At 43.2% G+C, this 22510-nt stretch overlaps 2 protein-coding genes across 3 annotated transcripts; one reads left to right on the top strand and one right to left on the bottom strand.

Annotated features, from left to right (window-relative positions):
* Nucleotides 1–1359: 1359 nt before the first annotated feature.
* psmd13 (proteasome 26S subunit, non-ATPase 13) lies at nt 1360–9876 on the bottom strand. Its single transcript, XM_040128092.1, has 13 exons — nt 9666–9876; nt 8253–8331; nt 7131–7165; nt 6982–7037; nt 6824–6867; nt 6641–6727; nt 4343–4514; nt 4157–4236; nt 3926–4051; nt 3366–3428; nt 2363–2443; nt 2067–2183; nt 1360–1698 (listed from the first exon to the last, which is right to left on the bottom strand). The coding sequence occupies exons 1-13, from the start codon at nt 9764–9766 to the stop codon at nt 1603–1605; spliced, it is 1137 nt and encodes a 378-aa protein (XP_039984026.1). The 5' UTR covers nt 9767–9876; the 3' UTR covers nt 1360–1602.
* An 89-nt stretch (nt 9877–9965) lies between these two features.
* sirt3 (sirtuin 3) lies at nt 9966–16093 on the top strand. Of its 2 annotated transcripts, none has more exons than XM_040128080.1 (8): nt 9966–10840; nt 10943–10994; nt 12319–12495; nt 12581–12813; nt 12910–13010; nt 13968–14129; nt 14937–15146; nt 15810–16093. In XM_040128080.1, the coding sequence occupies exons 1-8, from the start codon at nt 10741–10743 to the stop codon at nt 15831–15833; spliced, it is 1059 nt and encodes a 352-aa protein (XP_039984014.1). In that variant the 5' UTR covers nt 9966–10740; the 3' UTR covers nt 15834–16093. The 2 variants fall into 2 exon arrangements, with proteins under 2 accessions (XP_039984014.1, XP_039984005.1); XM_040128071.1 differs by having other exon boundaries at nt 10943–11093.
* The last annotated feature ends 6417 nt before the right edge of the window (nt 16094–22510 follow it).

Below are 22510 nucleotides of genomic sequence, written 5' to 3'. Positions count from 1 at the left end.
ATCTTATTATGCAAAGTAACCACTGACTCCAGGATCTACAGGATCGGATTATGTTCGAGGACTATAAAGAAACGTGCCCTGTGAGATGTGGTGGAGCGTAGAGTCTCACAAAGTGGAAATTTCTTAAAGGTACAAACCATGATCCAACCAGGATCTGACAGCACCCCACTAAAAGCCACATAATGTCCGAGTAGCTTTTAGATTTGCGGTTGCAGAAGTTTACTTGAAAATAAACAGACAAAAAAACATTAATGCTAACATAGTAGTCACACCAGATAAAAGGCCTAAATTAGCTTATTTTGTTGTGTTTTGCATTTGTTTCAGTTTGTCACCAGGTGAAACCAGATACAATATCTTCATTTATCAGAAATATCCCGATAAAAGTCGGCGGCTGCTCATAATTACGGCTCAAACGATACGACATAAACGCAGCATTTCTTTCCTCGGATGGACACAAACGTGACTCCAAACGAATGTCTACTCGTGCCTTTTATGTATAAACTGCTAACTTGTTAGCCTTGACTAGGCAATAATACAGTAACGTCAGGGCTGTTGGTTTGTCGGCTTGTTGTGGAGTTTTCCTGCCCCCTAGTGGCTTAAAAAAAAAAATCACTTAAATGCAGACTTTTTAACGCCTTGGTCAGGAGCTCCTATTAATATTTTAGAATTGTAGATTAACGCAGTGTAACGTCTAAAGTTAGCATCTACTACCAATTTTTTTTTGGTACATGCGCCAACATCATTCGGTCCAAGTTTGAATTCGTCCCACACTTTGGTTTAGGAGCAAACAAACGCAAAACTAATGACATTTCCATCAGCCTCAGATGTCACCGTCATTCATGCTAATTAGCACATGTTGACGTGCTAACGCAACAAACTAAAACAGTGAAGGCGGCAAACGACACACCTGCTAAACATCAGCACGTTAACATTTGGTACAAAGCACTGCCGTGCCTCGCCGCGTGACCGTAGACTGTGTCGTTAAATGTCAGTGTAGGCTTTGTGGCTCTCTTTCTTACCTTTTAAATTGTACCGGGGGTTTTCTTTTTTTTTTAATAATCGGGATGGGGATGAGAACTCAAAACATGCGGCACACGTAACCAAAACTGTCTGCGTGACCAGAGGCTAGTTGAGATGTGAGAAAGGGCGAACAGAGCCTAAAACGGAAATCTCTCCCAGATTTTAAAGTTCATCGGAGCACTTAATGCTTGCTCATGTCCCCTGAGGATCAATATTCACCTACAAAAATATATTTACCACCCCACCCTGGACATACTCCAACCTAGCAGCACATTATTAAAAATAAAATAAAAAAAAAAAAAGTATTAAGATAATAATTGGCATTGATGACTATAATTATTGTACTTTTGTGGAGATTTTATTAATGATTTAGACAATTTCTTCAGTCCATATTCTGAGGACAATGTTACAACCGAGCGTTTATTTTTAAAATACCACAGTGTAATTTAAAGGTTGGTAAGGAACAGCGACAGTAACAAAAGAATGAACAACCGGTAGAAAGAAAAAAAACAAAAACAATTCAAAACAGAAAAGTGAGGGAAGAGTTGAGGTTTCCTTCTGTGGACTGAATCGGAAACCTGTTTAGGTGAGGATGTCGTGGGCCTGCTGCTCCACCAGCATGGCCATGTTCTTCACATCGCCACACCAGAAGTCCAACCGCTCCTTCATACCTTTGATCTGAAACAGTGAACCACAGGTGAGAGTTAGACCAGCGGGTAGAAGCCGGCCTTCGTGCCTCCTCTGTGATGTTTGACTGCGACTGTTGAGCGTCGCTGTAAAACGATCTGGCAGCTCTGGCCTGTTGTTTCAGATCACAGATACATTTCAGTCTGGGATCAGTCTCCACTGTAGCTGATGGAAATATATCGATATGGTGTTTGCCTGTTGTATGTACGAGCTACATCTGGCCTGTTACCACGAGTTAAAAAAAAAAAAACAGGATGAGGATGATTCAGGCTGAGCTTAAAGAAAAATTTTAAAAAAGAAAAAGAAATACTGGTGTTAATCTGTACCCGAACAAATACAAAAACTAGACGGGTACTGACCTGCTGCAGGTCCAGCACTCTGGGCTGCACCCAGGTCATCTGCACCTTCTGGTCCACCTCATCGATGTTGCCTTTGATCAGGCCCACAGACAGAGCCTTCATCACCAGGAGCTCCACCTGCAGGAGACAGCTATGCTGAGGTTTTCCTCCAGAGCAGCTACAGCTTCACTCTGACAAAACAACTTGACTAATAAAATGTAAAAACTGCCTCGGGATCCGATCATGCTAATCACTGTCAAAAGGGTTTATTGACATTTGCTGCCGGGCCGATTCAATACACTTGGCATCCAACTGACCTCATTAACAGGGATTTTGGCACTCTGGGCGATCTCGGTGAAGGTCAGCTGTCTGTGGTTTGCAGGACGAGTGAAAGTCATCTGGAAGGGGAAGGAGACGTTTTAGGCGACTTAATATTCTTGTTCTTAAACCTTCAAAGCGTGTCTGTACCGTACCAACTGTAAAACAACTAAGCAGAAACTACAGTCTTGGTTTGTTGGTGCCGATCAACTCTGTTTGAGAAAGCTGCTGTGCCCCCGTCGGACCAGACAGTGACGCTGTGAGATTCATACAAGGGTCCTCGAAGTCTTGGCGGCGTAGAGACCGTGTGCGGGGATAGCTTGCTCGGTCGCTGACAAGCCAGCTACTAACACGGCTCATTCAAGGGACACATTTGTATAGATTCCTCTCTCACCACGTGGGTGGCTGTGATCCATGCCGCACCTCTGCCGTGGAGCAGTTTGTACTGCAGAACAGTCCTGTTGAACAGGCCTCAATAAAAAGTAGGAGATGCGACGTAGCTAATATAGTAGCTTCCTCCATTTTGGACTCAACCTTTCTGTTCTCTCGAAAAGTTCCACACTGTCGGGACGATTTGCAATTGGTCGACAGCAAAATTATCACTTAATTCCTAAAGTACAAAAAACAGCCGCACTGTTCATTCACAAGGTGGCAGTGTGGACCAACGCTAACTTACTGCCGTGTTACGCGTTTAGAAGGGTAAATAAATATTGGGTTTGGCTGATATTTTGAGGTGGATTTTTTTTTTTTTTTTACATATACACAGCAGACTGCGCTATGAGGCTCAACGTTCGTATCTGCGTCACCATCATCTGCCAAACTCGTCATACACTTACTGCAACTCTGCTGGTGAATACATGACTGTGGCGATCCCCCTGAAACGAACTTGTTTCCCGCTGAAATTTTTAAGTTCTGGCGTTATCGGGGCTTCGGCCTTACAGCTTCAGTTACCGATAAACTACAAATTGGTGCGTGGGCAGATCGGAGTTGATCGTTGCTCACCTCCATGACACACAGCAGCTGGATCTTCTGCATCAGTTTAGCTTCATGTGTTGCGAGGTCAGGCTAGGACCGAGAGAGAAAAAGAGATCAGTAACTGATTGGAGTTGATTCCACTGTTGGAGTTCATATCACGGAGCAGATTACTGATATAACTTCGCTTCTTCGTTAACATGTGGACTGGGGTTTCACTTAGTTTAGTCAGTCGTGGTTCGAGAGGTTTAAAGTTGTGCTGCGAAACCTTTCGATTAGAGCTGCTACACAGTAAACAACCAGCAACTGAGCTAAAGTAGGTTAATCTGACTGTGTGAGATACTTTCAAACTGAAAAGAAGTCAACTCAAAACCAAACTCTCTCTTTAGTTCTTTTCCCAGAGAAACAGATATTACCACCAAATTTTCTTATTTTAGACACTCATCTGCCAAACACTCCCGTATCATACAAATAGCCAATAAACTTATGACAGGGTTTGGTAAACAGTATCTTTTCAGTCCTAACTCACTGATCAGAGGTGACTCTGGCAGATCAGATCAATCTCTAATGTCCTAGTATGTGTTATTTACCTGTTGGCCCCAGGCAGACTTGAAGCCCTGGAATTTCTCCACATTGCCTCCATTGAAGGCGTAAAGTGTATCAATGAGCCACTGTTTGTCCGTGTTCCTCAGAGACTCCAGCACAGGATGCATCAGCTGCAAAGACAAACAGCAGACGTGGTCGTTAGAGCTTCAGCCGGAGGGCCGACCAGCGCCGAAAACACAACACGTGGAGGGAAATGCGTTTAGCGAGAACCCCACCAGCTCCCCGAAGTTGTAAACTCCTTCTCCCAAGAGTCCGGCCAGTCCGAGCGTGAAAGCCCTCTCCTGCTTCTCCGTTTCTGCGGAGGCAACAACAATCGGTCGCTCAGCCACTCGTATGACTGACAAAACTGCGTTTCACCAAGAAATCAAGCCCGGTGCGTCTCCCGTCACGCCTTTGCTCACCTGGAAGGTCTTTAATGTCCACACATCCGAGGTAGCGCAGGGCGTCCTTGTAGTAGGAGGCGTGGTTCCCAATGATGCGATAGTATTTGCTGGAGAGGTCGTAAAACCGTCCGTGGACTGACGTCACCCCGGGCAAGTTATTCAACATTTCCTCAACCTCCTCAATGATTTTCTGGAGGACAAAGAGGAAATAAGTGGTGAGCTGCAGCGTTTTCACACAGAGCTCCAGTGTTACGTCAGGGCGTCAAGCTGCGGATCACGCTTGTTCTATTTTAAAATGTCATTTCACATTACTCACATCTTTCAAACCCTTTCACCCTAGGGCTCGGTCTTCGCTCCCTTTTATTTATAGACTTAGGGCTGAGACATGCCGTTTGTTTTTTTTCCCCAGGATAAGTCAGGCCGCTTAAATATTTGCCCCCTGATCCTGCAGGTCAGTAGTACTATGCATGTTCTAGTACAGTTTTTATTATTAGGATGTACGGATCCTAGTTTATCTCCACCGATGCCATTTCAGATACCTAAACTCAGAGGTACCCCAAATTTAAAACGTGGCCTGTCATGAATGAACGAATGAATGAATGAATGTAACTGATGGCTCAAACATTGACACAGAAACTTTATTTAATGTGGATCAATCATATTTGGCCTGATCCAGTTAATAGTATCACCGTATTGTACGACTAGTTTGTATGACAATAAAAAATGCTCCGTGCAATTTGATTTTTTTGCCGGTATGTCCAAAGGTTTCCAACACAGGGCAAGACACTCTCCTCTACGCGAATGGATAGAGTAGAGTGTCAGTGTTCCAGATATACAAGAACCCTGTTAATGGGACATTTTGAGCCTTAGTTCTGTCAAAAACATGTATTCATAGTCACTGGTATCATTTTCTTGCCCATTTGGGGTGAATGTTTTGAGTTTTTACCACCAAGGTCCTCGTCTTGCTTTAGGAAATGGAAACTGGAAATGCAGTGTTGCCATGAAGTCGGTCACTTACCTGTGGGTTAAGTTTTTCTTCTCCACCCAACATTGTTTTGGCGAATCTGTGCGTTCACGTATTTTTATACTTTGCTACCGTTTGCACTGGTTAGATGCTAAATTTGCATTTCCTTGTTACTTATTTATTCTTTATTAAACAGGGACCGTACACAACCCGTTTATCGTGCCAGATACGGCTAAAAGCTCATTTTCATCTAAGTTGTGGTGAATTAAAACCTTACACTAAGAAAAACGGACACCATGAAACGTTGATAGGAAAATCTGAAAACAACCTAACAAAGAAAAATCCCACAACAAACAACAGAAAGACAATACTAGGTCCCGACTTGGGAGTATATCATCATTGAAAACACATATTTTATCAGTACAACTAATTTCCAATTAGGTTAAATCAGTTGTGCTGCATTTTGGGCGCCAACTAACGGCTGATTTCAATACTGATTAATTTGCCCATTGTTTTCTCAATTAATTGATTGTTCCTTAAAATGTAAGTCGGTAAGTAGATAAAAAGAAGTGAAAAATACCCATTACAATTTATGGTGGTGCTTTCACACTGCTTGTTTTATTCAACCATCAGTTCAAATCCCTAAAATATTTAGTTCACTTTTAAACAGTACAAAGAAAAGGAGCAAATCTTTGCATTTGAGAAGGCAGAACCAGATGGAATATTTGGCATTATTTAAAAAAATCAAACAAAAAAACAAAACCAATTGATTATCAGATTAATTGCTGATTGAATTTCTGTCAATTGATTCATCGACTTATTGTTTCATCTGTAGCTGCACTAGCTACAGGCAGGTCGTGTGTGCATCGTTCCCTTGGATGTACAGAAAACGACGCACTGGTTTACTTTTGACCCTGAAGGAAATATGTAAATTTGATGATTATCTGAAGGCAAATCTGAAACTAGGAGAAGTGGAGTTGCTGCACTGAAGGTCAGGAAACATGCAGCCTTTGCTCCGAGTAAATAAAAGATATGCTGAAATAAACTATTGCTTTTTGCTGCTCTGACGATTGTGGCAGAGAGAAAACGACGGCTCCGACCTTTCACACGTTATTTCACTAAGAAAAGGAACTTAACGCCAGGTGCGGGATAAAATGCACAACTGCTGTTCTGTTTAACAGCTGTTGGTTTTTGTCGCTCTGCCTCAACGACACGTAGCGCGTGACAATCGCAAGCACCTTGAAGTTTGAAACGTGCCGTCACATGCTCACACATCTGAACGAGGTGTAAAGGCGGGTTTTGCGTCAGCAGCTTGTAAAAAGCGAGAGAGCTGAGATTTCAGGAGCTCTCACCTTTGTGGCGGGAAGATCGTTGATCTCCAGTTTGAGACTGCCGATAGACGTCTTGCAGAGAATGACGGCTTCTTCGCTGCTTTTCACCTGCATCAGACACAGAGACGTGTTAAAGTTTAATCATGTAACACTTGGTAAAATTTATAATTCAGAACCTGTGATATTTGCTATCTGACAGCTTACCTTTTCCTTGGTCTTCTCGAGAAAAGTGATGGCATCTTTAGGATCTGGAAACAAACAAACAAACAAAAAAAACCAAAAACCAAAACATTTTCTTAACCACTCGGAAAAAAGGTAAATTCTGCAGAGAAGTATTCGCTACTCCATCGTGTTGTCATTACCTGGCATCTGTCTGGCAACATACAGTATAATCTCCACCAGGGACAAAGGATTGATTCTGTTAAGGGAGCGAAGATAATACAGTAGCATCAAAACCAATCTTAAATACCGAACTGGGATTTGTTACGTGGGTCAAGCGATTTTACTTCACCTGTGTTCGAAGTCGCTGAGGAAATTTTCATAGAGCTGTAAGAAAAGAAAATGAAGACAGAAATCACAAAAAACGCACAAATGTTCAATGCTCATCTTATTGTAAAAAAATCCCCTATGGCGGTCACTAACAGTATTTGGACTATGACATTATTTACTGTTCAAGCTTCACATTTGTTGTGACTATTTGCACAAAGTTCCTTGATCTTTTTAAGTGTCTGTATTGGTAGATATTTGACTGATTTCTCTGAACAGGAAAGGGATTCAAAGCAGCCTTTCTAACCAGCATGAGGCTTCATTTCGTCCCTTTACTGGATTTATCTTTTTCAGCCCCACACAAACACAACTAATGTCTTTTTTTGTAAACGTTTAGAAGTGTGAACACAAAACAACCAGTATAACGACACGAGATACAGAGATGCAGGGCAGGGGGACGATGATCTTATGTTGGCACGCTACACAATCCTGTTGCACAAATAAATGATTTTGAGAAAGCTATCACTGCACATTTAACTTAGTTATTACAGTTTGTTTGACACACAAAACAGCTTGGTCGAATGTCATTTTAACACAGTTTTTCGCTTTGAACATTTGCCACATTATGATGTGTATCAGTATCTGAAAATAGACGTATTAATAACATGTTACTAATTACTACTAATTATACTAATTCATTTGTTAAAAGTTCCTGTTTGTGGTATATTATCCAGATTCCTAACATGTAATGAAAACGTAATAATCTGGAATTAGAAACTTATGAAGACCACCTCCAGACATATTATTGCCTGTATCAGTGGAATATTTGTACAATTTACGGCACGTCGGAGAGTTTAACTGTGGATGAGTGTCTGCTTGATGCTGGTACAATGTGAACTACACAACAGGTCCTGTTTTGACTGGTGTTAGCAGAAATACAATGATGTTTTAAATTCCGCCTCAGAGTTAAATAAAGATAAGCAAGCAACCGCTTTGTGTGCGTTCATACATTACGGACATGTTACTACATGCTACGAGCCTTTGGCAACACGCATTCAAATCTGTGCATTCCTATTAAAGCTGGTCGCATCCTCGATCATCCAAAGGGGAAGAAGTAGAGAATGAAGTGTGACGGTGGTGGAGTTACCTGTATGAGGCCATCTCCTGTTTTGAAGCAGGGATCTTTGACAAAGTCTGTCAGCTTCAGAGTCAACTGATGCCACAATCTGTCGACAGAAACACAGTGTCAGCGACGGTCACCACTTCATCTGAATTACAGTGTGTCACTACAGCTGTCTGCCAGGAAAACCTACACCACGGAGACAGACAAGTGTTGCAAAGAAACGCTGTCGTTTCTGCCAGGAAATAAACTAACGTGTACTCGGAGCTTTCAGATACAAGTGAAACCGATTTAAAATCACTCGGCATTTCTTGTTTACACTTGTGTAATCGACATTGTAGCTTAAACTTATAAAAGCAGACGGTGAGTGGTGTTGACTGACAGTGAGTTGGTGAGTAAACGAGATGATTCAGATGTATGTGAACAGATCGGGATTTCTGGACCAGATTCAATTCAGAACTTTTTAAGACCTTTTCAATACCACACAGAATAGAATTCAGTTCAGTACAATTTAATTGAGTAATTATCATTGTACAAGTTACAGGTACAACGAAAATAAGGGCGCACTCTCTGCCAAAAATACATTATAAAAACAAATACGAAAGAATATCTAATAAAAAATAAAGGCTCTTCAAGTAAAGGGATTAGAAAAGTTGAACATAATAAATTAACACAATAAGACAAACGAGGAAGAACGTGTGTAAGTATATAATTGTATATACAACATACAGATGCAAATACAGATATAAGTTGCATAGATAGAACAAAAAAGTACAATTAAATATATTTAAAAAATAAATATATAACACCACCAGGTAGTGCCTGGTCTCTGTAATAAGATTAGTGCAATAATACCTTATTGTCTGTACTGAATAAGATACTGGTTTCCTATCTATCTATGGGTAAAATCTTATTTTAGGCAGTGTATATTGTGAAAGGTGTGGGTGTTAATGGGTCCAACCTGTGTGTATAGAAAACTCGGGGTCTCTGGGTTGTTTATTTAAACTTAACACAGGTATTTAGTGCCGGACATTTGTATTTCAGGGTGGAAACTTTCACGCTTGACTCTTTGTAGCGCTATGTTTTCCAGTTAACTTCAATCTCAAGAGAACATCATTTCATTAAACTGACGATGTGCGGTGACTATGAACTCGTGAACGAAGCGCTAGAAAAACTTGTCACAGGCTGATAAACTGACTTGAATATCTGGAGACTGGTTCAAAGCTTCGACACATTACACGATATAAATATATAATATTAGTAGGCAAAGCTCCAGCTCGGGTTTTAGCTTAAGCTTTAGCGTTAGCTCCATGCATGACTCAGCGGGCATTTCCAATGAATGAGCGAGCTAACGCTAGCTAGCCTAGCGGTAGCAGAGCATTTGAGCATTAGCTATCTGACTCGTACGTTTCTCTCTCTTTTTTATTTTTATTTTTTTACCTTTTGTTGTACAAATCTTCCAGATTGTGCCACTCCGCCGCCATCTCCGGCGTGGAGCTGTTACTCTGCTGCTGTTTGAGGTACCCGCTAACATCTTTCATGGTAGCGAAGTTAAATTTTATTCGGGACTGAAAAGTGTTGTTGAATTCTCAGCTAACGTCAAATAGCCAGCGGGTCTGCGCTGCTGCTAGCCGCGAAGGATGGTGGGAAATGGAGGCGGAGTTGCTGCGTTCTCGCACTGCCGGTACAATGGGAAGAACAAGAACGACACCCGTTAGTCCGACTTGTTCATCCAACTACCTTGTAGTCACACCAGATCAACGGCCTAAATTCGCTTCTTTTGTTGTGTCATATATCTGTAGCACCTTGCTACCAACTGAAATCAGATACAAGCACTGAATGGCTTGTATTAGTCTAAATATTGCATAATATTTGAATGTAAATGCCAGTAGTGGTGCATGTGTAGCTTTTCTGCCAACATTTTTTTTTGGCATGTCTGTAATTGTTGTCACCAGGTGGAAAATATCGTTGCTGTCAGAAAGATTCCCGATATCTTCGACCCGAATTACGAACAGCAGGGTTTGTTTTTCACACTCCACCGGTCGTAATTGCTGTTTAAACGTTAAGAACGTGAATGCGGCACAAGTCTTTCCGCTGTGTTGAGTCTGATGGGAAATGTAGGATGGGAAATGTAGGAAAAGCTAGCTAAGTTTTTTTTCCTCCAAGTTAAGTTGATTTCTTGGCCGCTATTGAATTCTTTTTTTTATCGCCCCGTGGATAATTTATAATCAATAAACGAGGAATAATTAAAAAAAAAAAGGCGATATTGCTAGGTAGCTAACGACCGAGAGTCGTATAGAGTATATCGTACATTACGGTACTGTCTGGTGCATGAGAAGGAGGTCAAAGGACGACAACAACACACGTTTCAGCAGACAGGCGCCCATTAGTTGCTCGTTTTATTCGATTTTAAACGGGGAAAACGTGTTGACAGCCCGTGTCCGTGTTTTGGGAACGTTGTAAAAACGGTGCCGTGCAGCGAAGGAGGCCGGCGGCTAGTTGTGTTTGCTGTGTTATGGCTCTTGCGGTGGGCTCCTCGTCGATGTCCCCTGTCCGACTTGGCTGTTTGTGTCGCAGTGTGTGCCCAGGGACAGGCAGGACGCTCCCCGCGCACGGTCAGTAGACAGACGAGTGTGTGTGTGTAACAGAGGGAGCGTGTATGGTCGTCAGGTGTGTGACGCACGCCTCGTGTTTGTCATTTCTTTTTTATTTCATAGGCTCCGGCCAGAGGCGTCTGTGTCCAGCCGAGGGCGCGGCAGCTCTGTCCAGGTACTTTGCACCGAGCCGGTCTCTGGGTTCAGGTCCACGATCGGCATCACCAGACTCGGGATGGAAAACGAGACTTTCACCACACACATCAGAGGCAGCGTAGGTTCGGGGGTCAGCTGTAACGTGGGTACAAACAAGTTGTTGGCTCTACATCTTTGCGAGAGCAGCAGTGTATTTTACAGGCAGGAGCACTGGAGGGTGGTGGGTCTCCGGGGGAACGCGGCACGTGCTTTGTGAAGTGTGCTGTCCGGTGAAAGTTTACACATACTTAGGGCTGCAACATTTGGTCGATTAGTCGATCGTCACGAAGTTAATTGGCAACTGTGTTGATAATCGATTAATCGTTAAAGTAATTTTTTTTTTTTTTTTGAAAAACAGAACTGCCGAAGTACCTGAGTAACGCTATGTCCTCAGGTAGGGCTGGACAGTGTGTTCACGTTTATCATTTGTCATGCATCACTAATGATAACGGGGACTTTTTATGTTTCATAACCCGACGCAGCAAAGTGATTACCGAGCCCGACTCCTCCCCGAAGGTTTTCTGAGAAGCCCGAGGATGTCGGTTTCAGTTCGTCTTCCCATTGTTGCTCTCTCCCGTGATAAGCATCAATAAGAACAAGAACATTTATCAAGTAGGGCTGCAACTACTGACTGTTTTCATGATAGCTTAATGTGTCGCCTATTTTCTCAGAGTGATCGATTCGTCTTTTGGTCCATGAAATGACACAAAATTTTGAAAACTTCAACATCCACCTCGTCCTCGAGGGCAAGGTGACGTCCTCAGATGTCTCGTCTCGTCCGAGCAACAGTCCAAAATCCAAAGATTCTCATGTAACAATTGTAGAGAACTAAGGAAACCATTAAACATTCACATTTGAGAATCCGGAACCAGAGAATTTTTCTTGTTGCCAGTTAATTTTTGTTTTTGTTTTTTCCAGTTGATTAATTGACTGATGGTTGCAGCTGTAACTGCAAGTGCATTAAGCATTTGTAAGTGAGTAAGTAAAGCATTAGACGTAATATAGCTTTAGTGGAGCACTGAAACGATGAGATACAGGATATACATTTGATCTCGCTTCCAAATTAGACGAGAAAAGTTTTACCAAACTTGGAAGCAACCAAAAGTGGAGTACTGCTAATGTTTGGGTGTACGTGATTAGAGTGAGGCTGTCGATCCCCTGTGTGGTCCAGGGTTGCTGCAAACTTCCAATCACGGCCCGCGATCCCACTCGAATCTCGTATTTATGTACAGCTCGGGGGAGTTAGTGCACACAGACGACCTCTTGATCGAAACCCCTTTCATCCCTGCTGTGCTTCTTCACAGACAAAGCTCTCCCCGGTGGGATGGAAAGCGAGGACTTTTCTCCCGTGGTGGCGGTGCGGCGGTCAAGCCCCAGACCCTGGAGGACATCGCCAGAAACATTAGAGAGCGGCAGCACAAGAGGGTGGTGGTGATGGCCGGAGCTGGGATCAGTACGCCCAGTGGCATCCCAGATTTCAGGTGAGAAGGTCAGACGTGCTGCGGTCATTCTACAAATGGGTGTCGGGTGAGTTCTGGGATCTGTCAGCGGATGATTCTCTCACAGGTCTCCAGGCAGCGGCCTCTACGACAACCTGCAGCAGTATGACCTGCCCTATGCCGAGGCCATATTCGAGATCGGCTTCTTCCATCGAAACCCTAAGCCCTTCTTCGCGCTGGCCAAAGAGCTGTACCCAGGAAACTACCAGCCCAATCTGACCCACTACTTTGTCCGTCTGCTTCACGAGAAGGGTCAGCTTCTCAGGATGTACACGCAGAACATCGACGGGCTGGAAAGACGTACGTATTTATACCTCTGAAATGGCTGCTCGTCACTGACACGGTCCGGTCGTTCTAAGCAAACCATTGCGTTCTTGTGCCCGCGTCTGTGTCAAGTGGCAGGGATTCCTCCCGGGATGCTGGTCGAGGCCCACGGCACGTTTGCCACCGCCACCTGCACTGCCTGCCTGAGGAAGTATGAGGGCGAGGACCTACGAGTGAGTCATAACCCACACCCTGCACATTTGGTCGTCCCCCAAACTGTGTTGTAACCTTTTTGTGTTTTTTTTTTTGTGTGTGTTTTATCGTTTCGTAACATTTTTATACCTGATTTCAGTGAGAGCGCTGCGCTGCACATCTGAACCATGGAATAAATACAGCTTTAACTTTATACACAGCACCGAGGCGTGACACGGTTTTCCCTCCATCTGAGAGTTCATTAAACCACACACACACACACACACACACACACACACACACACACACACACACACACACACACACCCTAAGTACTAAAAGTTTTTAATGTTTAATTTTATTTACATTTTTTTTTATTTTCACTTCACAGGCAAGCCTCTCTTACCCTGTGGGGGTAGTGACTGCACTCTGATTGCCTTTAGAAAAAAAAAGTCATCTGTATTTAGATTAAAACTATTTTTCATTCGTATAATTTATAATATTTGAAGCTTTGTGAGAATTTTGTACCTCACACGACCCCCTCCATGTTTCCCATTTCAGATGTGGTAGTTTGAAGGAAAGATGGAGGTGAATGGCCTCTGTGTTTGGAAAAAAGTTGCACTGAAGTGTTTTAGAAAGCAGCCAGTTTAATGCTGTAAAAAGGGAGACTGTAGTTAGCATCAGACGGTCAGTCAGTCGACAGAAAATTGTTTTTTAGTCTGACAATTAAACTCTTTGACCGTGAAGTATACTTGAAAAACATTTTTTGTTTAAAAGTTGTAAAATTTAAGTATTCTCTCACATTTTGTAACTTAATACCAATGTAAGTTGAATCCTTTTTGGATTTGTGATTAAAAGCCGGATAAAACTGGCGATATTAAGATATCAATTGACACTGGTAAGTTTAGCTGGGAGTATTTTTAGTATTTTACAAAAAGATTCATCCAAAAAATAATCAGTAGATGGAGATCTTACATCTTGTTTCCATGTCTCATCAGCCAGATGTGATGAGTGGGACGGTCCCTAAGTGTCCCACCTGTAAAGGCGTGGTAAAGCCCGACATTGTGTTTTTCGGGGAGGAGCTTCCGCGGAATTTCTTCAAGTACCTCACAGACTTCCCACTGGCAGATCTCCTGATCGTCATGGGCACTTCGCTGGAGGTGAGCACCGCCTGCCAAAAAAGCCACGTCGTGTCCCCGCGATTTGACACATTTTCAACTGAATCATGCCGTCGGGGTGAGAGTTGACACGAGGGACAGTTCAAAGCTGACTGGAGCAGAACAGACGTGACCCTGACACAAATTTTGAATTTTTTTTTTTAAACATTAAGTTTGTGGCATTTTTGCCTTTTTATTAAATAGTTTACAGTGAAGATCCTGTAAGGAAACATGATGTCACGTCCAACGCGTCTTAACCGCCAGGCCACCTCTCAAATTTTGGGTTCTTTAAAATCAGTAAATTCTAGCAGCCACCGGGACACAACAACCCTCTCTTGAGGAAGAAAAAAAAAAAAAAATTTCACGTCAATTTAAAAGTTTCAGGTGTTAAAAAAACCTGTGTTTGGGTTGTGGAATAAAATGTTCTGGCGCCACCAGGTTCAGCGTCAACTAGCCGCAACAAATATAAACCTTTTTTTCCTGCAAGAAAATGAGTGGGATTTTTCATATGAAAAGACGAGAAAATGCTAATTTACATTCACTCTCAAATGACGTGACGTGATAGTTACCTGACTGAGTGAAAATACACTCTTTTTATTGTGATATTAATAGTTTCAAGCAGCTTGATCAGGGACCGTCACCTCACACTTCAAGGTTTTTGGTTGTTGAAATGTTTGGTTGCTTCTTGGTCATTTCTGACCTAAAAACACAGTGGGTGCAACAACTGACGGACCCATGTCAGGTACAGTGCATAGAAAACAGTGCATCGATGGGATTTTAAGCTGCTGCTGTTCACTCGTTGCTCTGCAGGTGGAGCCCTTTGCCAGTCTGGCGGGAGCTGTCCGCAGCTCGGTCCCCCGTCTGCTCATCAACAGGGACTCGGTGGGGCCATTCGCCTGGAGCCGCCGGCCTCATGACGTGGTGCAGCTGGGCGACGTGGTCGGCGGTGCGCGGGCCCTGGTCGACGCCCTCGGCTGGAATCGGGAGTTGGACGCTCTGATGGCTGCCGCCGCTGAGAAAGTGAGTGTGTGTCTTGGTTTTTGTTGGCAAACTCACACGTACATTATAAATCTTCTACATCAGAAAAATGCAGTTCACAATTCCCAGTTCCAAATACGTTGGAAGCTCCACAGATGATGAATTAATACAGAAAGCCTTCAAGAAAATCAAATAACAATAGAAATAATATTTGAATAAAACCAGAAATGCACGGTTTTTATTATTTTGATTTCCTGATTGCTTTCTGCGTGATTGGATTGAACTGGTGGAACTGAATGTGCTGGTAGGGGTTGGACACAGCCAGGCTAGCTGTTTCCCCCTGTTTCAAGTCTTTATGCCAAGCTGAGCTAACTGTCTGCTGACTGTAGTGGTGTCAATTTTCTCAGCCAAGTCTTTGCAAGAAATGAAAAACTCTTCCTTTGAATCCCTGCGTGGGCAGGTTGGTGCAGAGCCTTCGTGAGGTTAGGTGTTTTCTGGTCCTCTTGCACCTCAGCGATGTACCGTGAGTGCACGGATCCCTTCAAAAGAAAAAGCCGAATTGGTGCCGCTGCAGGCGAAGTACGAAGCTGAGTGGGTTGTGGTTATAAACTCCTGATAGACTCAGTGAGCGGGAGCCGCACCGAAAACTTAACCCGCGCCACTGTGTGTGTGTGTGTGTGTGTGTGTGTGTGTGTTCACCTGCAGGCTGCAACAAGGACAGAAGAGTGACACCGCCGCACCACATCAAGCTGGAGGTTTGACTTTACTCACGTGCTCAGGACCAGACCCGGATGACTTTTTTGCACTTTGTTGTTTTACTGAGGACCGTGTACTAACTGAAGCACTGGGGTCGTTGGTTATGTCAGTGGAAACTCACCGACTTGCAAATACGGAACCGCTTGAATGGATATACAGTATAACAAATATTTCCCAGTCAGTTGTCACTATCATGCAGGTAGGTGACGTACAGTGATAATGTGATGGGGGGGGGGTCCAAACGGGTTTTGTCTCAATGAAAAGAAAGTGTCACAGATAGTTGGAGAGTTTTCATCTGGTAAGTTTTACCTACAATAGACAATCATAGACAATGTGGATCTAATAATGAAGATGTACAATAATATATTTTATTTATTTGGCTGTATTTTCTTTAAATGTTGTGTCAAAAGAGAAGAGAAACAGAGATAATGTTATTTTGGCTTTCTAGGTTTTTCAGCACAGACTCGCACGCAAAAATATCAGAGGAAGACAGGAGTTGATCAATGTTGTGTCATCAGTTTCAGCCGGGGAACACGTTCATGATCATCCAAACAAGCTCAGACTTCATGCTGAACGTCAGTGGGATTGCATTAAAAAAATGGTTGAGAAAAGTGACGTGAAAATGCCTCACAAATATGTAGTTTCAATAAAAGAAGGGTTCAGCAATTTCCTAAAACAGCTGCTCAATGTAGTTTTTTATCCAACAAACAGGAGGAAATGGTGCATTTGTTGGGGACTATTGTCAGCGGCGGATTAATCCACATTTGGTGCTTTAGTGAGTATCTGTGGCAGCAGGACGGTGTGTGTGTGTGTGTGTGTGTGTGTGTGTCTGTGTGTGTCTGTGTGTTTGTGTGTGGGACTAAGCCTAAATGAACCACAGTGTGTGTGTTCATGGTGCTGAAGGAAGACGTCATCCGGTGCAACAGTCTGACTCCCTGATGAGTTTTTAACTGATTTCACTGATTAGTTTTTGGACAACGGATGAGACACATCAGGCTTTGATGCACAGACTCAATACTTGTTAGTAGAGACATTTATTGTTGGGTTTGTTTTTGTTGTTTTTTGTTTTTTTTGTGAGATTTTTTGACCGTAAGCAAAAACACAGAATATCACCAGACCCATCTTCAAGGAAGAGTCACCAAATGGTTTCCTGGCCTCAAACTTGAAGGGGGTTGCAACCAGCAGAGGGAGCCAGAGCACAGCCGTAGGGGCTACGGTGATGATCTACACGCTGATACAAAAGTCAAAGTCTGAGTCCGCTAATGCGGAGGACACGGGCTGCCACGCCGGTCTCTTCCACTGCTGAGGAGTAAAATGGAGTAGATACAGTGGAGGCCGAGCAGCCGGGAATGTCAGTGGGCCAGATCCACCTCAGTGTCAACCGCTGAGGTGACACAGCCGACACAGGAGAGTGACAGGTTTGCTGGATGTGGAGGGTTCACGGACAAACCTGGGCCGACGCAGGTGCTCAGGAACCCGGATAGTGTTAGACTCATGTACACGGGGATGATGATGGCCAGGTTTCTCATGTTTCACATCAGCTTAATATCCCCAATATGACAGGAAAACCCGGCTAATAAGGTGCATGGAAGCACATTTAATGCCGTCAGTTCCTGTTTTTGTGAACCAACCTCCATCATACCTTCATTTCCCAGGATGTCTTCTACCTACACCGACCGAACGAGTGTGAACTTCATTCACTCGTGACTCTTTCCATTTGAGGGAAGAAAAAAAGAAAAAGTCAGCTCTCTCTCTGAGCTCAAACCGCTTTGGGTTGTTTGGGGCTTTGTGTTTTTGCAGATCCATTACAGATTTGTTCAAATTCAGTCCTCGCTTCAGCTGTTTCAACCCAGCTCTCACACCTCGCTCCAATTTTCACCTCCCCTTTCCCCCCGGTCAGGAAAAAAAAACTGTCTTTATTAGGCTGCTGCTGACGTCTCTGTAACAAGAAAAGCTCTACTTAATCATATACTGTATGAAATCATCTGCTGCGAGGGAACTGTATAGTTTTTCTTTTCATGCTCGTATCCCTTCGCTTCTTAAAGGGACTTTGAGTACCTCGGGGAAATCCTTCCCACTGGCTCACTGAGTGGGATTTTCTTTTTTAACCACATCTCACAGGATTACTACTGATGTTGGCGAGTAGACTGCAGAGCTTGTTGCTTTTGCATCTTCTGTTCTCATCGTGCTTTCAGAGGGTGTATCCTCTTTGAATTGGGTTTGACCATGAGATCCACTGGTCAAAGCAGCGTTTGTTCAAAGTTGTATTTTTAAACTCTTTTTTTTTTTTCTCTCTCTCTCTCTCTCACTGCAGCGGCGTGTGTCGATCATTGGCTTGTTTGGCCGATCTGTTGATCTGTGTGTCGTTGGGCCAGAGCGCCCAGCTGTGCCCGGCGATCAGCTGGTTAGTTATGTCAGAGTAGAACTCACTCACTGGTAGCAGCACTGCAAAGGTAAAGAGGGATAATGTGGCTGGAAAAAGCAGAATTTTGTTTTGAAAATGAAGTTAGCACATGTTGAGTAGGAGGCGAAGAGTCTTTGTGCAGACCGTAACGTCCAATTTGCACGTCTCAGTCGGGTGCCTGTTCAGGCTGTATTTTTGTTCCCGTGCTGGCGGAAAATTTCCCAGCTCCGGTTAATCCAATTTCAGTTCAAAAGCAATTTATGCTGGTTACTTACAAATGTATCTCAAAGTCTTATACTTTCCAGTTTTCTCTAATGGAGGCAGAAATCCTGCACTACATGGCTTGACGGTTACTGAACGGGCCTATGAGACACGGGTCCGGGGGCCCGTGGGTCAAAGGGCCCCTGGGGGAGGGGGCCATATTTTGTATATTGTGCATTAGTATTTGGTATAATGTCTGTGCAGAGTGGGAGTGTGTATCTACTGTGGCAGGAGGTCCTAGGCAGGAGTCAGACAGCCTCTCTTCATCCCCAGTCTGAAGGAACGTCGCTGAATCTCACAACTACACGGAAACACTAAATGACCGCAAGGAGACGAAAAACAAACCCGAAGAGACGCAGAAGAAATTCGAAGAGACGCAAAACAAACGCAAAGAGACGCAGAAGAATTCGAAGAGATGCAAAACAAACTTGAAGAGACGCAAAACAAAAAATGACGGAAAACAAACGACGCAAAAAAGACACAAAGAGACGCAACTCGCACAACAGTAGACACAAAACAGCCGCTAACACTATAGCCGTGTTGTTTGTGTCTCTTTCAGTCTAGATGTCTTTCTCCTATGTAAGTGGGGTGGGGGGGCTTTTACATGGCTCGTGCCCAGGGGCCCATTGTCTCATAATCCGTCCATGCATGAATGGGATTTTAAAATTGGCACCAAACTGTGGCTCAGTTTTTTTTTTTTTTTTTTCCCCCCCCTCAACGATTGTAATCCAAACACATCTGGGATCCAGTCCTTTTGCCCGACACGATGAGGTCTGCCACATGATGTCATCTCAGCCTACAAGATGAGATAGTTGGACCGCGCCGGCCCCAGACTGAGCCGATGAGGTTTCAGCTGAAGGCCACTGGACCGTTTGGAAAGATGACAATAATTTATTAAAAAAAAAGGTTTCCACTTCAAAACGTGGACATGGCGTACAGTAGGCACAGTCAGTAACCGAGCATACACACTGCGGGGACAGGCAGGGACGGCTTAAAGGGCAATTCCACTCAAATTTAAGCCATCCTGCAGTCAAGGATACTTTCAGTACATAAAACAAACCTTTCCACAACAGCTGACACGAGGATAATGAGTCTAATGTCACAATCTGGAAATGTTTCACGTAAATAGACTTTTCTATTTTAACAACTTAATAACATCAACATCATGCACACACTTTTGATAACAAATGGTATCTGACATTCAAAATGAATAAATGCGATGAGGTTTAGTCTGATGTTGTAGGTATCGTAGCGAGTATTTCACATAGCAGCTCGGGAATGAAATTCTCCGTGAGTTCAAACGTTGAGCAGCCCCCTTCCCGTTACAACGACACGTCTCCGCGTCATTACTAAGCACCAAACTACTCCACTTTCACAAGAATCTTTTCTCGCCTCACTACAGAATCTCTCTCCTTGCTGCATAAAATCAACAAATCTCATTAAAAGAAAAAACTTTTTCTTCTCTCGTGTTTATGGCACTGTTTTACTGCCTCCACGGACAAAAAGTATTTGCCCACTTCCTTGTTTTAACATGAGGACTTTCTCATTGTATCATGTTATAACAAAAATATTGTTCACGTTATAATGACGTCTTTTTCTCCTATTGCTACATACCACATTACTCAATCGTAACAAGAAACCTCTCTCCTTTTATTTCTCCCGACCTTTTATTACACAAAATCAATATATTTCATTAAAACAAGCAGTTGTTCTCATGACACGGTACGGTGGGGACACGTGGTGCTCGGCATTGCATGCGTGGAAACGTACTGTAACGGGTCTGCTTGGCTTCGAGGAGTGAGCCAAGTTTCTTGCTGTTAAAACCTACCAACTTACCGAGTTACAATGAGAGGAGATATTATTGAGGTCTTGTGTAACAGTGTGAAAAGGGCTGTGACATAACAGGTGTGTTGTTACATCGAGAAAAAAGCTTCTTGTTAAAACAGAGCAATTTGTCAAAGTGATCCGTAGAAAAATGTGGCATCGTGACACGGAAAACATTGTGTTGTCATGTGAAAAGGACCTTATTAAAGAGAGAATTTTCCTGGTGTAATATAAGTTGGCATCTTGTTGCAACAAGACATTTCTTGTCACGGCACCTACATTAAAAAAAAAAAAAAAAACAAACCATGCACATACACAAAACACAAATGCAGCCTAACAAACGGCACTGAAAATCTAGAAAACACAATCAAATCCTGAAAACACGAGCAAATACAGAAATGATGTGAGTTGCACAGAACGAAACTGACTGAAGTTACCAAAAGGCAGTTTTCCAGGGGACGCCGGAAGCTGATGAGCACGCCCAGCACGTTAGTTGTTGTGGTTTATGGATTTACTCATACGCCATCGTCCGGTGTGATCGGGGCTGTGCGAACTATTTGTCTTTATTCTCAGTGAGTTTCACAGCGGCGACATCCTCAAATGTCTCATTTTGTCTGACCAACAGTCCATAACCCCCAAATTACAAAGTTTTACCGTAACGTAAGAGCAGGAAGAGCGACAGGTGCTCACACCTGAGAGCCTTCAACCAGCGACTGTTCGGCATTTTGTCCTGAAAACGGCTAAAATGATCAATCGGTTGTCAAAAAGGTTGCGGATTCATTTTCCGTCGATCGAGGTGCAGGTGTTCATACAGGCTACGTCAGCCTCTACATTACATAAACTGTACATATTTGCCGTACACTCTCCGCAGCAATATCTAAATCATGCGATCGGAATGTTAAAGCTGCAAAAAACCTTTAAACTAATTGTTTAATTGCTCATTTCCCAAGAGCGCTGACCGGGAGTAAACTTCTGCTTTCTGCATCTGCAGCGTGTTTCGTTGTGCGGCTTGCCTGGTGTCCCTTTGGCGATTGCGTTGCTCAAATGTTTGTTTGCGTGCTCTCTAAAGTGCGTTGGGCCCTTGACAGCCACTGCATTGTAGACTGTTTATGTTTCAATGTACAGTATGTGGTGAGAGTTCAAAGTGAAGCGCTCAGTGCCGAGTACCACTCACGCTTTTTCTCATTTTTGACAACATATGGAAGTTTCAAATTACCAACTTATGTTACAATGAGAAACTTTTTCCTGTTTTAATGAGACACGTTTATTTTGGGCGAAAAAGAAAAGTTCTTGACATGACAAGGTAAAGGGATTTGTTGTTATGACAAGAGAAGCACAGAGTAGTTTGGTATTTAGTAATAAAAAGAAATGTTTTGATAACTGAAAAGAAACCCAGTAAAATAAATTGTTTTTTGTTATAACTCGAAACCGAGCAAATAGATATTGTGGCAGGAAAACTCTGCCGCAGTAACATAATTAGTGGGAAGCTTAAGTTCCTTCTTTCCAGAGTAGCAGAGGAGAATAATCAATACAGAAGTTCAACCGTCATGCAAAAGGTATTAAAAGGTATTTTAGTTCAACTTCAACAAACCTTTATGATCCTCTCAGCAGTAGAGTGAATCATATTCCTCAGGGGAAAAAAAAAACGAGAGAAAGCAACAAATCGGTTGTGATTTGCATAAAGTCTGGACGTCTCCACCACCTGGTCGGTGCTGACATTATGTGTGAATTACAAAGACAACATACTGAGGTTTTGAATATGTAACAGGAGAGGAAATATCTCCTTGACAAGGTAAACATGACTCTTCTGTAGATTTCCTCTGCACTTTAAAGGGTTTAAGTGCTACAGATTACACCACGATAGACGGTACGTCCTTTGACTTCGAGGCATATCGCTGCTCCGGACTGTTTGAACGTTTGTATCAACACACACGTTGAAGTGACCTCAAACGGCCACGGGGACCTGGTCTCAAGCTTTTAACTGATTGACGCACAGTTCGTAGAAGAAGCCAGTGATCCGTGATCCGCTCAAACTTCCTGATGTCGTGCTTCGGACATTTTTCTTCGATGAAACTTTTTGACACTTTCTGCCGTTTGCGCTCTCCTTCGACCGGCCTCTTCGCCTTCAACTCACGCGGAAGGACTTTCAAGTCTCGTGACT

This window comes from Xiphias gladius, chromosome 1 (assembly GCF_016859285.1).
Source record: "Xiphias gladius isolate SHS-SW01 ecotype Sanya breed wild chromosome 1, ASM1685928v1, whole genome shotgun sequence".
NCBI lineage: Eukaryota > Metazoa > Chordata > Actinopteri > Istiophoriformes > Xiphiidae > Xiphias > Xiphias gladius.
The sequence above is the reverse complement of the archived record's forward strand: the minus strand, read 5'-3'. Positions and strand labels throughout refer to the sequence as shown.